Source organism: Cebus imitator, unplaced genomic scaffold (genome assembly GCF_001604975.1).
Source record: "Cebus imitator isolate Cc_AM_T3 unplaced genomic scaffold, Cebus_imitator-1.0 Scaffold51, whole genome shotgun sequence".
Lineage (NCBI taxonomy): Eukaryota > Metazoa > Chordata > Mammalia > Primates > Cebidae > Cebus > Cebus imitator.
This window is the reverse complement of record NW_016107366.1, coordinates 8369295-8385658: the sequence shown is the minus strand read 5'-3', so window position 1 is coordinate 8385658 and position 16364 is coordinate 8369295. Positions and strand designations below refer to the sequence as shown.

The window sequence follows — 16364 nt, the reverse complement described above, 5'->3', positions numbered from 1 at the left end:
GCGTTGCCCAGGCTGGTCTTCAACTCCTGAACTCAGGGCGATCCACCCGCCTTGGCTTCCCAAAGTGCTGGGGTTACAGATGTGAGCTACTGCGCCCACCGAAAATACAATTTTCATATGCTTTGTTATTGATTAATCAAAAGCGAATATGTTTCCCAAGTCACTACTTGGGGGTTGGATAACTTGAATCTTTTGTCCTTTCCATTTTCTTTGTTGTTATGCTTTTTCTCCCTTATCGGGAATCCCTAAGGAGAGAGGAAATGTCACTTTCGGGCATCCTAGAGAATTGGAATGCAAATATGTAGAAAAATAACTTTTGCTTTGGTTATTGGGAGACTTACATAACTTTCTTGGAGTTGGCTTCTTTTTAACACCAGCTGGCAGCTAAGTCACTGTCCATTTGTGTCTTGCCAGACAACCTCAGAGTAAGACAAATAAGCAAAACAAGGCATTCATTAAGCAAAGGTTAATGTGGTGAGTATTTTCGTATGGGAGAGGCAGATACAGTTCATATTTGATAACACAGCAAATCTGAAATTTTTGTAAATTGCCACAATTTGGTTAACAGTCAGCTGGAGTTTACCCTACACAGTGATCTGAATCAGATAATTTGGATGCTTTCCTTTTAGTTAAACATCTATTTTCTAAAAAATAAGAAATCTTAGAAGCTTAAGTATTATAGAAGGCTATTTTGTAATAGGCTAGTCAGAATTAAATAGATGCATCTGAGCATTCCTGGATAATTGTCAGCTCCTGTCTATCACTGCTGACTTTCCATATGCTTGACTCTATTTATAGAGAGTGTATATATGTAATATATTATAATAGAATATGTAATATATTTATGTATTACATATAAATTTATATACAATATATACTTTATAGTATATTTTACATATATATATCATTGCATATAATATACATTATAGAGTCAAGCATATGGAAAGTCGTGTGTATATATATATATATAATATATATGTATAAAATCATTTATTCAACAAATGCTTAACTGCCAAGCCCTGTCCTAATTACTTGCAATACAGCCATGGACAATATAAAGATAGAGCCTCCCCTCTAGAGTAGAGAGAAGACAGTCAAGTATACTGTATAGTGACAGATGCTATGGAGAAAAGTAATACCAGGTAAACAGGGTAGAGATTTCTGTGAGGGAGAAGTTACTGTTTTATGTAGGTTGGGTAGAGAAGGCCTTAGTGTGAATGGCATTTGATCAAAGACTTGCAGGAGGTAAGGTAGCAGCCATATAGCTGTATGGGGAAGAGCAGTGATCCAAACAAAGGGAACCATTGGTGCAAACGCCCTAAAGCTATAGCGTTCCTGTCATGTTCACAGAACAGCAGGGAGGCCAGTGATGCTGGAGCATAGTGAATGAGGGGTAAGTTGTAGGAGATAAGATTATAGAGATAGCAGAGGGTCACATCTTGTAGAGATATTATAAAGACTCAACATCTACAGTGTACTCTTTTAAAATTAGGATTGCCTTATGTAGGGAAAATTTATTTGGTTTATTAAGATCCTTTCAGATGGATTTTATACATGCTTCTTTATACTAGCCAAATCTTCCAGAGTGAAATGGTAATGTATATCTTTACAATTTAAAACTTTGACATAGTTAAATTTTAATAAAAAGTCTGTTCTTGCTTTGGGAACTACCATAGATATGTTTTCTTCAGGGTACATGAAAACATTGAGCTAATTCCCAAAATTGTATTCATATTGTTTTATTTCATTTCCTTGTTCCCTTACCCAGGTTCTCTTCTGAGTTCAATATCATGTTTCTGTTCCTAAGTTCAGGTTGTGTCTGTAGTTTTCCCCCCTTTATATTCTCTCAGCTATCAGGTGAGAGTGGAACATATCTTACCTCTTAATACTTTCTGCCTCCTTCCGTTCTCCAGACAAATTTTATCCTTTAATTTAGCCAAAATGAAGAGAGGTTTGCAGTTCAGAGATGTGACTGTGTACCTGTATTTTCTAGTTTTTTTTTTTTCTCAAATCATACCTTCTCTTCCCGCAGCATTATTTTCCTCTTTTCAAGCTTTTAACAGGGACTTGGAGCGTTGCTTTAAAGGCTGTGGTATGATTCTAAACTACAACAAGCCATCTGGAAAGTTAAGTTAGGAGGACTGTAGAGCTGGAATAAAGGGTTGGCAAAACAGATGAGCTGGAAAGAAGGGAGCAGTGTGTATAAGATTGAAAAAACAAGAAAAGTAACTTCTCATTCAGCTAGTTTTTCAGCATCTGCATTCTCCCAACCTCACTGAATTTGGTTCTGAAGAACTCTGCTTTCTAGAATATGGTTTCTCAACATCAGCACTATTGACATTCTTGGCCAGACTATTTGTTTTGGGAGATGCCCTATGCAACGTGGGATATTTAGCAGCATCCCTGGCCCCTACCCACTAGATGCCAGCTGCTTCCCCTAGTTGTGACTACCAAAAATGTCTCCAAGGATTGCCAGATGACCAGTAAGGGCAAAATCTACACCCTGTTGAGAGCTAATGCTCTAGAAGAAGGCTATTTTAATGTCCAGGCTGGCAGCTTGTATAAATATGTCAATTATGCATTGTGTTTTCAATAAATGAATCCTGGAAATAAAAGACCTTTTTGTGAAAGTTGGCACTTTGGGTGATGGAACCTCGATGGTTCCTATGACTTAGATTTGATGTATACTTAAGAATCAAGGTCCCTGAACCTCTGTGCCGCACATGTCTGCAACTTTACACAGGCAGATATCTCCAGAAATAAATACATCTCAGCTTTCACACTGCATGCATATCATACTTTTTGTGGCATTATTCCTTCAAAATTATGGTCAGTGGTCATTCAGTCAGGTTATAATGGTAATTAATGGGTTGGGAAGTTGAAGCACAGAGTGCCTTACCCTGTAACCTTTATAACGACCCCCTCAGATCCTATGTGGATAGTAATAGATTTGTTTTATTCAGCTTCAGTTCATATGATATCTGAAGATCATTTCAGTCATTGGATAGATTAACATTCCAAGCTTAGAATAGCCAGGTGCTGTGTTTTATGAGAAGCACCATGCATTTCAAGCCAAGTGTTCCACAGGCAAGTAAGTGATTATGAACTTTGTAAAAATAATTTAATTCCTTTGGCTGTTCAGGTCTGAAGAAGATTGAAGTTACATAACTTGCTACTGTGTAACCCTATATCCAGCTGCAGATTTTCATTTTTGATACAAATTCCCAGCACAGTTACAGACTCTGGCTTTTTTACCCATATGCCGACCAAATAATTGAATCAGTGGAAGTTGAAAATTGAATTAGACTACTCAGAATTGTTTAGCAGCAGCATCAGGCTCCATATTTAACACTATCATTTAAATTTTTTAAGCCTAACATATTCCACAAAAGGACTTAGGTGAGCGTGTTAAGGATTTAAACAAAATGATAAGAGATCAAGGGTCTTAACAATAGACAGGTGTTTGAGGTTAATTTTTAGCACAGCTTCATTCAACTTGAATTGTTTAGCAATCAAAAGGACAGATGCTTGGTAATTTTAGAATGGTAGATTTTTAAAAATGTGTATTAATATTCGAATGATACGATTTTTAAATCAGTGTCAGTAATTCAGTTAATAAAAGCTAGTTAAGCAGGAATTGTCAAACGTACTTTTTTTCCACCAATTATTTGATAAAGCGCTCAGGTTTCTTTGAATTTATATATACTGTCATTCCCATTATTTAGGATAAAGTGTACCCTCATGCTGCATGGTATGTAAAACTGAAACTGTTAATTGAAGACTTGAGATAAGCGCTTAGAAACATATGAAGCAAGTGAGAAATCCTAATGTTTTATGCTCCTTTTTCCCATTTTTTGAAGCTTTCTTCTTTATAGCTTTTATAACAGCTTTTTTTTCCCTGATCAAGTCTTTCCAAAGCATTCAACTTGGTTTTGCACCCTTATTTTGTCATTTACATAATAATTACATTATTAATGAATACTACTGGTACTAGCAGGTTCCAGAACAAGCAACTGAGGATCAGTAAACAACTCAAGTTAAAATGGGAGTAGCAGTACATGAGTGTTGTACTAACTCCTAGTGTTTAACATGTTGGCAGCTTCCCAGCCTGTCCACAGAAATGCACAGGGCCGCTGACTGTATAGCTCCGTGGGCACCATTCACACAAAATTTAACATAAATAATGCCTCCTGGAGTTATTGTATGTAGTGGCTCTGGGAATGGAGGCTGTTAGCTTAGTTTGAGAAATGGAGGGTCTGTAAAGAGCTTCTAACTCTGTAAAAAAATAAATAAATGAATAAATAAGTCCTGGTAGAAAAGAGATTAGAACCTTAAAAGGTTAAATAAAATTTGTGATAACAGATTTATCACGTAATGTTAGTTTTTTATGTTGCTGAAATAGGTGGGCAGCCTCACAAAAGGAGAAAGACCTCTGATGCAAATGAAACTGAAGATCATTTGGAATCTTTAATATGCAAAGTAGGAGAAAAGGTACGTCACACAATAGGCATAGGCTGTGATGGAGTTAAGAATGTGGTTGACAAAAAGAAAAAATCAGATGAGTAAGTAGAAGACAAAATAAAAAGAATGTGGTTGACTGTGCTTTGATTAATTTTTGATGCTGAAAACGAAGTATGTTTTGGCAAAGCTGTTATTACCATACATCTATAGCCCAAATTGAATGAATGTTGAAGCCCCTGGGATGCAGATAATTGATCATTTTTAGTAATTTAGTAATTAATAATTTTCATAGAAGATGAGCGTTGGAAGGGACCTAGGATATAGACCCCTTAATTTATACATGAACTAAATGAGCCCTGAATACTTGAGGTAATTTGTTCAGAGTAAGAGTAAATTAGTAAAAGAGGTAAAATGTCCTCCCATTTCTAATACTTATTCTGTCATAGACTGCTTTGTTTTTAAATTTCACTCATCGACTTTTCATGGATTTCTAAAGAGCAATAAGTATCTGAATTGATTTATACTAAACCCATTATAGCTCTGTATGCATGTAAGACTTTAACTTTTTTAATGATCATATAGAAAATTTTATTTTGGTTCACTAAAATAGCAATTAAAAGGACAGATTGGTAATTATTTTACAAAGATTTAAAGTATTTATATATATATATATATATACACACACACACACACACACATATATATATTTGCATTTAAATAGAGTTTCAAAAATAAATTTATATTGCTGAGTACTTGACAGATATTTAATGTGATGTCCTCTACAGAGTGCCTGCTCTTTGGAGAGCAACCTAGAAGGCTTGGCTGGGGTTTTGGAAGCTGATCTTCCTAACTACAAGAGCAAGATCTTAAGGCTTCTTTGTACAGTGTATGTATGCAAAAGATTTGTGAATCCAGGTGATAATGTATTATCTACTCTTAAATGCTTTCGGAAATGTTCAAAATATATGTTTATGTCCTCTATGCCCTTGGCTTTCCTTCTATGGGGAAATTTCTACAAATGAGCCAACCTTTGGCCCTATAGTGAACTCTTTTTCTTAGGGATAAAACTAAAATTGAGTATTTTCTTTATGTGTCGTTTCTTAGAACCTTAAAATCACTTTAGTTGACTTTTTTTTTTTGGAGACAGAATGTCTGTCACCAGGCTGGAGTGCGGTGGTGCAGTCTCAGCTCACTGCAACCTCCACCTGCCGGATTCAAGCAATTCTCCTGCCTCAGCCTCCTGAGTAGCTGGGATTACAGGCATGTGCCACCACGCCTAGCTAATTTTTGTATTTTTAGTAGAGACGGGGTTTCACCATATTGGCCAAGCTGGTCTCAAACTCCTGACCTTGTGATCCACCTGCCTCAGCCCCCCAGAGTGCTGGGATTACAGGCATGAGCCACCGCAACAGCCTTAGTTGACTTTATAGAGAGAATACTCTCTCATTCAGATACATATATTTTTTAAGCACATACATTTAAATGTATAAAATAGAGTTTTACTTAGGTTTTAAAATTCGTAGTACCAAATTTGGGAGTTGGTAACTCAAGTAATAGCCCTTCTTGGAAAACTGAAGATGCTTTTGAAGCCACTATTAATAGGCATACCCTCTGGATAAATGGAAGTCTTTGTAATTTCATGAAATTGTATGAGGTGTTTTTAAATGACGAAAATGATGTTTATCGCTTCTTAGTCTTTTAGTTTAGATCAAGTGAAGGTAACTTTAAGAAACTACTAAGGAAATCTTCTGAAAGCCTTTTTTAAAATGGAGGTGTATTTATGCCTAAACTCTGTTGGAAGCCGTGTTTAAGGCTGAACTTGTATTGCTTCATAGTGTTCTTTTTTAATTTTTGGTTTTGAGAGAGTTTCAGGAAGCACGGTTACCATCATCACATGTATTGTTTGGAAGACCTAAATTGTCCCTCATGTTCTGCTAGGTACTTGAGGAAAACAAAAAGTCAGAGAATCTCTTCCCCACTGAATGATCATGATTTCTTACTTGCTTTTTATTTTATTTATTTATTTATTTATTTTTTAAAGAGCTAATTCTAAAGCCTGCCTAAATTAGGAAAAACTGCTTTTTCTAAAGGGTTATTATTGTAATCCTTTCCCATACTTTTCAAATAACTTGAATGAACTCAACACACTTGGAGTAAGCAACTGAGATGTAGACAAATGTTAACTATATCAGAGTACGTTTTTTAAAAATTCAGTAATTAAACTGGTAGGAACTTAGAAGAAACTCGTTTTAATTGTGCATCTTTTCCAAGCAACTAGAATAGTGTTTCTCAAAGTAGGATTCTAGTTCCATGACATTTGGTTAGCTAAGTTTAGAAACTGAGTGCTTCCCCCCACACACACCCCTGTTAATGACTCTGCATTAAAGAGGCTTGTTTCACCCAGGATTTCTGAGACATTTTACCATGGAAACCATGTTCTGTGGAAATCCTATTCAGTTCCACTAAACACACTTGAAGAAAAACTGGTGTAGCCATAGTTTTATTTATTTCAGTATGATAACTTCACAATTAAACGATTTACTTTCTTAACTCTTTAGATTAACTAATGAATTAAAATGAAAAATTACAGAGCTACATCTGTAACATTTCTCAATGACATGCTTTTTCTGAAGAAGTTTTAAAGACATAGCTAAAAGTTATCCTGTTCCAAGTTAGTGGAAAGATAAAAAGATTCACATAAAATTCAGCAACTTAACATAACGCCCTTGTTTTGGGGGTTTTTTTTGTTATACTGGGTTCTCAAATCAGTGCACGTCTGTTACCTGAGAAGTTGACAATTTATACAACATTAGTTGGACTACTGAATGCCAGGAATTACAACTTTGGCGGAGAATTTGTAGAAGCCATGATTCGTCAACTTAAAGAATCATTGAAAGCAAACAATTATAATGAAGCCGTATATTTGGTAAGTTAGTTTGTTGGTATGTTATGGCTTACTGTTGGGATAGAGGGAAAAGGTGAGCAACAACCAAATTTAACATGCTCTCCTGAAGCATTCTCATTCACTTTCATAGCTTCATAAACCACCTTTATTTTAATGATACCCCCAAATCTATAACAGTACCTCCAACTTCATCCTTTCTCCTGAGCTCCAGTCCAGTATTCCAGATACTAACTGCATAGCCTTCAGATACCTTACCAGGAAGTGCCCAAATTAAAGCATCATTCATACTTCCTTTTTTCTGACCTCTCCCCAGCTCATACAGTGGCCACTGCGTACTGAATAACCCATCTAGAAAGCTGAGCATTAATTTTTTTCTTTCCTTTGTCCTCTTGTACCATAGGTGTTCCCAGTCCCCATCAATTCTGTCTCCCAAATTTCTCTCAAGTCTGTCCTGTCTTGGTCTCCAGAGCCTCTAGCTTAGTTTGTGCCTTCTTCCATATGTTCTTAATAGCCTCTTAACTGATCTTTTTGCATCTAGATTCTCTGCCTTTCACTTTGTGTTCTACAGTGCACCAGACTGGTCTTCCTATAACTAGGCTCTGCGCATGTTGGTTACTGGTTTAAAAAACCTTAGTTCCTTCTCATTATCTGCAGTGAATGGTCTTAAAAACCTGGTGCATAAGATGATTGCTTGGGTTGCAGGAAGTAAATACTAAGAACTCTTATTTATCTTAAGTGGAAATGAAATTAAGCCTTACTAATACTTAAGACATAGATTAATGGTGATCCAGTGTATGTCATAAATAAATACATATGTGTTGAAGATAAGTGATCACATTCTTTTTTACTGACAAAAAAGTTTGGACACCCATCAGGCTATAGGATTAAAGTCCAGACTCTTTAGCCTGATCGTTTAGGGCTTCCCCAGTCTGTTTCTCTATTCTTGTCTCCCATACACTCTCCAGCAATGTCAAATAACTTGCATACACATTGCCATGTGTATGCACCTTGTTTTTGAACCTCTATGTCTACAATGCCCTCCTTGCTCACTACTTAGGACCGTTGGTGGTCCTGTATGACCTAGCCTAATTGTTACCTCTTTTATGATGCTTTCCCCAAATGCCTTTGTCACTGTTCTTAGAAAAGTTTTAATTTGCCTTTTAGTGCAGGAGTCATCCCTTCTTATTGAGATTTTGCTTATTCCACTAGAATGGGTCCCTTGACAGTGACTTTTAGTAGTGTTTAACAATAGCACACTAAGCATACCCAATATATATCTCTTCTGTAATTTCCATGTCTGTAATTCAGTGAAAATTATTCTCAGCCAAACAGAAAAGGAGATTAGGTTGAAGTAGCTAGAATCTTTTACAGTCTAGATTCTTAATGTAGTAGAGCATAGAAACCTATGAACTCAGATTGCTGTCCTTTAATACAGTCTTTGTTACAACCTCTAAATTCTGCCATTGTAGCACAAAAGCAACCATAGACAATATGTAAGTGAATGAGCATGGCTGTTCCAATAAAAGTTTACTTCTGGGCACTCGAATTTCATGTAATTTGTATGTGTCATAGTCTTGATTTTTTTTTTCAAGCATTTAAGAATGCAGAAACCATTCTTAGATCCCACGTATGCAGAAAAACAGATAGTGGGCTAGATCCAGCCCTTGGGCTATAGTTTTTCAGACCAGTAGTTCAGGCTCTACAAGATTGCTTATTTTGTAATTATTACAAAGAACATTTAGATTTAATAGCAGAAATTGTTTGCCCCAACAGGTTCGTTTTTTATCTGATCTTGTGAATTGTCACGTGATTGCTGCCCCATCAATGGTTGCTATGTTTGAAAATTTTGTAAGTGTAACTCAGGAAGAAGATGTGCCTCAGGTAAGAGAACCCCTCATGCTGAATCTTGAAGGGTTCTTGAGGGGTTGCTGAATCCTGGTACTTCATACAGTACCAGGAATTTTTCACTGATAACCCATTAGCAATAAAGAAAAGATAACAGCAGACTATCACACTTTAAGTTCTTAATATCTATAAATTAAGTTGACTGGCACACTGGTGGGTTCTCATGATTTCTGTATGTTAATTTAAATGATGCTATCTAGTAAGATTAGAACTAATATACCTAGAAATGCTCTGTATAAACCAGATGTCTTAAGTCCTATTAGTTTCCATAGGATTTCATTCAAGAATAAATAAAATGTGAATGAATATAATTAAAGCATATTTTAAACTTTAACTTTTTAAAAATCCTTTAGGTGCGGCGAGATTGGTATGTGTATGCATTTCTGTCATCTTTGCCCTGGGTTGGAAAGGAGTTGTACGAAAAGAAAGATGCAGAGATGGACCGCATCTTTGCCAACACTGAAAGCTATCTTAAGTAAGGGCACAGCTCATAGTACTCTTTGTTGCTTAGGTAAAGGATATCTAATTAAGTTTTATATTTTATCTATCAGTGATGTTATTTGAGTTTCTCAAAAATAAAGCTGTAGAGTTTCTGAAGGTATTTTCTAGGCAATCCTATTGTCCTACCGTTTTAGCTCACTGGGACCTCAAAGTAGTCAAATATATTTGCTTACTTTTGCCGGTGCAAAGGACAGTTGGTAATGTAGCTTCTTTTAAGCTGCTTTATGTTTATTAAAAAACACCCTAGTACAATAGTTCCTCAGATATTAGTGTGGATAAGAACTACCTGTGGTACTTAAAGTACTCAGACTCCAACCCCCAGACCTAATAAATTATGCAGTTTGAGGGAGAGGTTTGGACATCTGTATTATTAATACATTTCACAAGTAGAGAACCACTGTCCTAGCACATACAATATATTTCATGTAAATTAATCATAAACCAAATTCTTAAAACAATGGTCCTTCATCCAGGCAGTACTTCTTAAGTAATATGGCACATTTCAATTAAAATAGTTACTTGTCTTCTCATTACCCATCTCTCCCAAGCCAATGTAAAAGCTTGGTTTATATTGTTAGGTACAGTAATAATAAGAAGACTTTTTCGTAAATTTATGCTTAATTATCCAGCAACATGGTAATGGTCATGTGGCCCTTAAGTTTTTACAGATGGATTTTGTTGTTAAGTTTCATTTTCTCTCTTTTTTTTTTTTTTTTTTTTTTTTTTATTTTTTTTTTTTTTTTTTTTTTTTTTTTTTTTTTTGAAATGGAGTCTTGCTCTGTCACCAGGCTGGAATGCAGTGGCATGATCTTGGCTCACTGCAGCCTCTGCCTCCCAGGTCAGGTGATTCTCCTGTTTCAGCCTCCAGAGTAGCTGGGACTACAGGCACGTGCCACCATGCCCAGCTTATTTTTGTATATTTAGTAGAAATGGGGTTTCACCATGTTAGCCAGGATGGTCTCGGTCTTTTGACTTCGTGATCTGCCTGCCTTGGCCTCCTAAAGTACTGGGATTACAGGCGTGAGCCACCATACCCAGCCTTCATTTTCTCTTTTTTGAGTACCTTTTTGGATAACTGTTAATAGCTACTTAGTTGGTTCTAAGTAAAGTTAAAAGAAGTTTAAAATTAAGAATCTTGTGTGTGTGTATACATATCCTTCCTTCTTTTATACAATGGATACTCCAATATATACACTGTTCTTTATTTGCTTTTTCTTTCTTCCTGTAACTTGGATTTGTTGCATAAAAATACAGAGCTCTACTTCATTCTTTTTTAACAGTTGTAGGGTATTTCACTTTTTAATGTACCATTATTATTATTATTATTTTTGAGATGGAGTTTTACTCTTGTTGCCCAGGCTGTAGTGCAGTGGTGTGATCCTGACTTTCTGCAATCTCCACCTCCCAGGTTCAAGAGATTCTCCTGCCTCAGCTCCCAAGCAGCTGGGATTACAGACATGCACCACCAGGCCCAGCTAATTATTTTTGTGTTTTTAGTAGAGACAGGATTTCTCCATGTTGGTCACACTGGTCTGGAACTCCCGACCTCAGGTGACCCTCCCATCTCCTCCTCCCAAAGTTCTGGGATTACAGACATGAGCCACCACACTCGGCTAATGTACCATGATTTCTTTACACTCCTGTTGGTGGACATTTAGCTTATTTTCAATCTTTTGCTATTATAAACAATGTTTCAGTGAATATCTTTGTGTATATGTCTTTGTGTACATGTGCAAATACATTTATGGGGGTATAAATTTTTAGAAATGGCATTGCTGGGTTGAAGGTTCTAAACAATTTTAACTTTGATAGATTTAGTCAAATTACCTTCCAAAGAGATTGTACTCTCTAAAAGAGATTATACCAGTTAACCTCTTTGTCAACAATGTTTGACACTGTGTCTTTACCTGCGTCTTGATGACACACAGTACATTATCAAAACAGTTGACATCTGCCACTACAGTAGGCAAAATGTTATTTTATTGCCTTAATTTGCATTTTAATAACTGTGAAGGTGACTGAGCATCTCATATTTTTAAAAGCCTAAATGTAGATTTTCACTTTTATCTTTAGAAGACGCCAGAAGACTCATGTACCCATGTTACAGGTATGGACTGCTGATAAACCACATCCACAAGAAGAGGTAAATTGATTTCAGTCTCTTGTGATACAAACACAGCTCTTGAATAGAGTCCACCTCTGTAAGATACTCAGACCATTCCATTTTACCCCTTGGCTATGTTCCCACATTTCATGTCAGCTCCTTCTCATAGTTCTAGGTATACAGTAGGTTTTTAATAAATGATAGAATGTAATTGAAATATTCCCTTGTTCTGTGGGATTCCAGCTACTACAGAGTTGACATATATTTATTTAAATGCTTAATTTGAAAAATGTGAAAACAGACAATTCTAAACAGACTTTATAAAATAATTAAAATAAAAACAAAAACTTAGCACCTTTTTTGGTACCATTTTACATTACAAGTTAGCTTACTTTTGTAGCCTGTATTTTCAAGGGTAGCGAATTTTTTTATTTTGTCTAGTCAAAATGTTAATTATATTAATGATTAAAAATTAATCTGTCTTTAGTATTTAGATTGCCTGTGGGCCCAGATTCAGAAATTGAAAAAGGATCGCTGGCAGGAACGGCACATCCTAAGACCTTATCTTGCCTTTGACAGCATCCTGTGTGAAGCACTGCAGCATAATCTGCCTCCTTTTACACCACCTCCTCACACTGAAGATTCAGTGTACCCAATGCCAAGGGTCATCTTCAGAATGTTTGATTACACAGATGATCCTGAGGTAGGTGACCAACTAAAAGTCATAGATACGATCTGTGTTGCACTATGCTTGTGGTTTAATCCTGCTCAAATTATGCCTGTAGTATGTTTTAATTTTGAGTTGTTTTTTTATCTAAGAAAGTCAATAGCAATGAAGTTAACTTTTTAATTCAGTGAATGATATCACCTCATTATGCAAGAAATTATATTTGGCATGTGTAAATAGATTAGCGAGACAAGCACAGTTTGCAGGCTAAGAATGTAGGTTTTGAGAGCTACATTGTTTGTGTTTTAAACTTGGTTTAGCCAAATACTAGCTGTGTGCATTTGGTAATTGTTTGCCTCTCTGTGCTTTTGTTTCCTGAAGGTAATAATAATAGTATATATCTCATAATAGTAGTATATATCTCATATTATGAGGCTTAAATTATTAACATGTGAAATGCATAGCACAAAAACAGTGTCTGACACATGTTGAATGCTCAGTCATTCTAGCAATTTTTCTTTCTTTTTTTTGAAATGGAGCCTCATTCTGTCGCCCAGACTGAAAGGCAGAAGTGAGATCTAAGCTCACTGCAACCTCCGCCTTCTGTGCTCAAGTGATCCTCCACTTTAGCCTCCTGAGTAGCCGGGACCACAGGCATGCATCACCTCGCCTGGCTAATTTTTTGTAGAGTTGGAGTTTCGCCATGTTGCCTTGGCTGGTCTTGAACTCCTGGGCTCAAGCAATCTGCCCGCCAAGTTTTCCCAAAGTGCTGGGATTACAGGCATGAGCCACCGCACCTGGCCATAATTATTCTTAATAAGGTTGTTTCTCAAGAAAAGTACCTAGTTTTAGATATTCTCCATCTCTAGGCAACACAGCTTGTCTTGTGATTATTCATATTGTATGGCTATTTACAAACAAATGTTAAAAGTGTTTTTAACTAAAAAATTCCAAAGGTTAGTCTAAGCTGACTTTATCATTTTTAATATACGTATTATTTCAGAGTCAAGTTGCTAGCAGCCATTGTACTATTACAAATGTATATTATACAATAAAGAATATTTATAATTTTCATTTTGGGTACTATTTTGTGTATGGGTAAGATGCTCAGTGGTATACCTGACCTCTACCGTCCAGGTGCCGGTAGCACTCTCCTATGCTACTGTGACATGCTAGATGTGACAACCAAAAATATCTCCAGAGAGTGTAAAATGTCCCCATGGGTCAAAATTGCCCCCAGTTGAAAACTATTGCCATAAAAATGAATATAACCACCTAAAGTCAAATTTGAGTTTCTCCTATCTTCTCTTTTCTGTCCTGTAGTAAAGTGCATATGACCAGTAGGAATTTAGTATATATGTAATCTATTTCAGAATAAAAATTTGTCAGGTAATCAGTTACATACAAAACTAGCAGCTTGCTGGCCCTCTTTGCTATGTTCCATATGTAACCAAATACTTAAGTCGAAATTATGTAATGATCTAGTTACGTATATCTAACTGAAAATCTGGTTTACATTTATGACTGCTAATGTTTGTGATTATTTTTTTCATGCAAGGGAAACTAGAATGGGACCTCAAAATTTGTTTCTCCTGTATTTATATTTAATTGGTATCACCTCTGTAAGGTGCATATCCATCCCTTGCTGGAAGAGTATAAATATATAAAATACTTATTACTCTCAAAACGAAGAGGATTTTGGTGGTTCTGGCCTTTTAAAAGTTGTTTATTAAAAAAAAAATAGAAATTGTAAAGAAGATTAAAATCATCTGAAAGTCACCATTAAAGGTCTGTTTTTTGTTCTTTGAACCTGTTTGCTATGGATATGCTTAAGAATAAAATAATGCCATAACTTAAGAATAAAATAAGCAATGCCACGTAGGAAACATGTTTTAAGCTTAGACAGTGTATTATGGGCATCTTTCCATTCATGCATGACTTTTTAATGGCTATATGGTGTTTGAATAGGATTTTCTCTCTCTCCATATTAACGGAAATAATCTACTTGGTTTAAAAAATAAACTGTAAGGCTTGTAATACCCAAAATTATTTAGTTTGTTTCATATAAGAATTGGAGTGTAAAGTGAGCAATGGTTGTGTGGTAGGTATCAGATGTAGTAGAAGAAACACTACAGCTGATACTCTGGGGGTATAAGTGAACATGACAGTGGAATTTACTGAAATATAGAGCTTTAATCCTCACCACCCAGTATAGTGCCTGGAACATAATAGTCTCTCAAATATTTGTTGAATAAAGAAAGGAATCTGTTTCCTAGCCCTGTATGTGTACACATTTGATTATTTTCCAGGGTCCTGTTATGCCAGGGAGTCATTCAGTGGAAAGATTTGTAATAGAAGAGAATCTTCACTGCATCATTAAGTCCCACTGGAAGGAAAGGAAGACTTGGTAAAATTCTTTTCATGGTACTTTTAAAAGGGAGAAAAAGCAGCAATTTTGATGATTCAGTAAGAGCAAAGTGTATGTTGAGAGTGTTAGAAAATCTTATTCTCCTAACTCCCTGTCTGGATAAGACCAATTTCTAAAAACACGATTTACTTTCTTGAGGCTCTTCACCCTCATGTAGTACTTTTCAAGGTGCTTTATAGTAATAAACATACAATGCCAGTTTTTTGGTGTGGATATTTGTCATCTGCTATGGAGAGCTTGAATGGCAAGTTATTTTGGGGTTTGGATACCAATGGGTTTGCTCTGTTTTCTAGCATTTAGACATCCAAGCTTTGGAATGTTTTTTTAAATAAAATTTTCTTAAACTTTGGAAAGTTTGGTTTAGATTTTAAGGTAGAAAAAATACAGTATTTTGAGAGTGATCTACCCTGTTAAAACTTCTTTTTTTCTGTGAAATGGAGTTTCACTCTTGTTGCCCAGACTGGAGTGCAGTGGCGCAATCTTGGCTCACTGCAACCTCCACCTTCCAGGTTTAAGCATTCTCCTGCCTCAGTCTCCCGAGTAGCTGGGATTACAGGCATGTGCCACCATGCCTGGCTAATTTTGTATTTTTAGTAGAGACGGGTTTTTTCCATGTTGGTCAGGCTGATCTTGAACTCCGAACCTCAGGTGATTCCCCCCGCCTCGGCCTCCCAAAGTGCTGAAATTACAAGCGTGAGCCACACTGCACCTGGCCTAAAACTTCCTTAAGTTAGTACATTTGAATGTGCTTCCTTAGATCTTTCAAGAAAGTTGGGATGCATTAAAGATTTTTCTTGTGGTAGACAAAATAATTTATGCCATAGTTAAATGAAGTAACTGAAATCTAGGACATTTCAAAAAAGATTTTTCTTTGCTATTATCTAAACACATTGCTTTTGAAACTGCTTATTTGACTTTTCATGTGTCTTTGTATACTTATTAAACTTAAATTACACTTTTTATAGTGCTGCACAGTTAGTGAGCTATCCAGGGAAGAACAAGATCCCCTTGAACTACCACATAGTTGAGGTATGCATTCCATGTGGAGCTTGTTTCTCAGTTTCAGAATCTTTCTGTTGGCTTTAAAGTATAATCTACTCTTGGCTTATTTATTTTTTGCTACTTGTCAGGCGTTGAAAATTAACAGAGGAGTGAGGAAATTGCTGTCAGTTTTGATGCTATATTAGCCATGTTAGTAAAGAGAAAAAAGGCTGAAACCAGTAGCCAAATGAAATTTTGAGTTGCCTATAAATTATTATATAGTATGCCTTCATTCATAGATTGTTGTTATGGATAATGTAAGTTACCTCTAGCTCTGTCAATACATTGTCCACTTAACAGACGTATAAGTGGCTTAAATACTTTATCATTTTAGACACATATCTTTTTTTTT

The 16364-nt window shown here is 36.0% G+C and overlaps 1 protein-coding gene across 5 annotated transcripts in view; it reads left to right on the top strand.

Moving 5' to 3' along the window:
- NCBP1 (nuclear cap binding protein subunit 1) overlaps positions 1–16364 on the top strand; it is a 38894-nt gene that overhangs the window by 2128 nt on the left and 20402 nt on the right. Inside the window, exons 2-10 of one of the 5 annotated variants that reach the window (XM_017527847.1) lie at positions 4403–4491; positions 5247–5347; positions 7231–7387; positions 9140–9247; positions 9625–9746; positions 11846–11915; positions 12364–12579; positions 14853–14950; positions 15937–16000. In XM_017527847.1, the coding sequence (XP_017383336.1) occupies positions 4403–4491; positions 5247–5347; positions 7231–7387; positions 9140–9247; positions 9625–9746; positions 11846–11915; positions 12364–12579; positions 14853–14950; positions 15937–16000 (1025 nt within the window). Of the gene's footprint in view, positions 1–4402; positions 4492–5246; positions 5377–7230; positions 7388–9139; positions 9248–9624; positions 9747–11845; positions 11916–12363; positions 12580–14852; positions 14951–15936; positions 16001–16364 lie in introns of all 5 variants that reach the window. The other 4 variants (XM_037738239.1, XM_037738240.1, XM_017527848.2 and 1 more) reach the window with 4 other exon arrangements.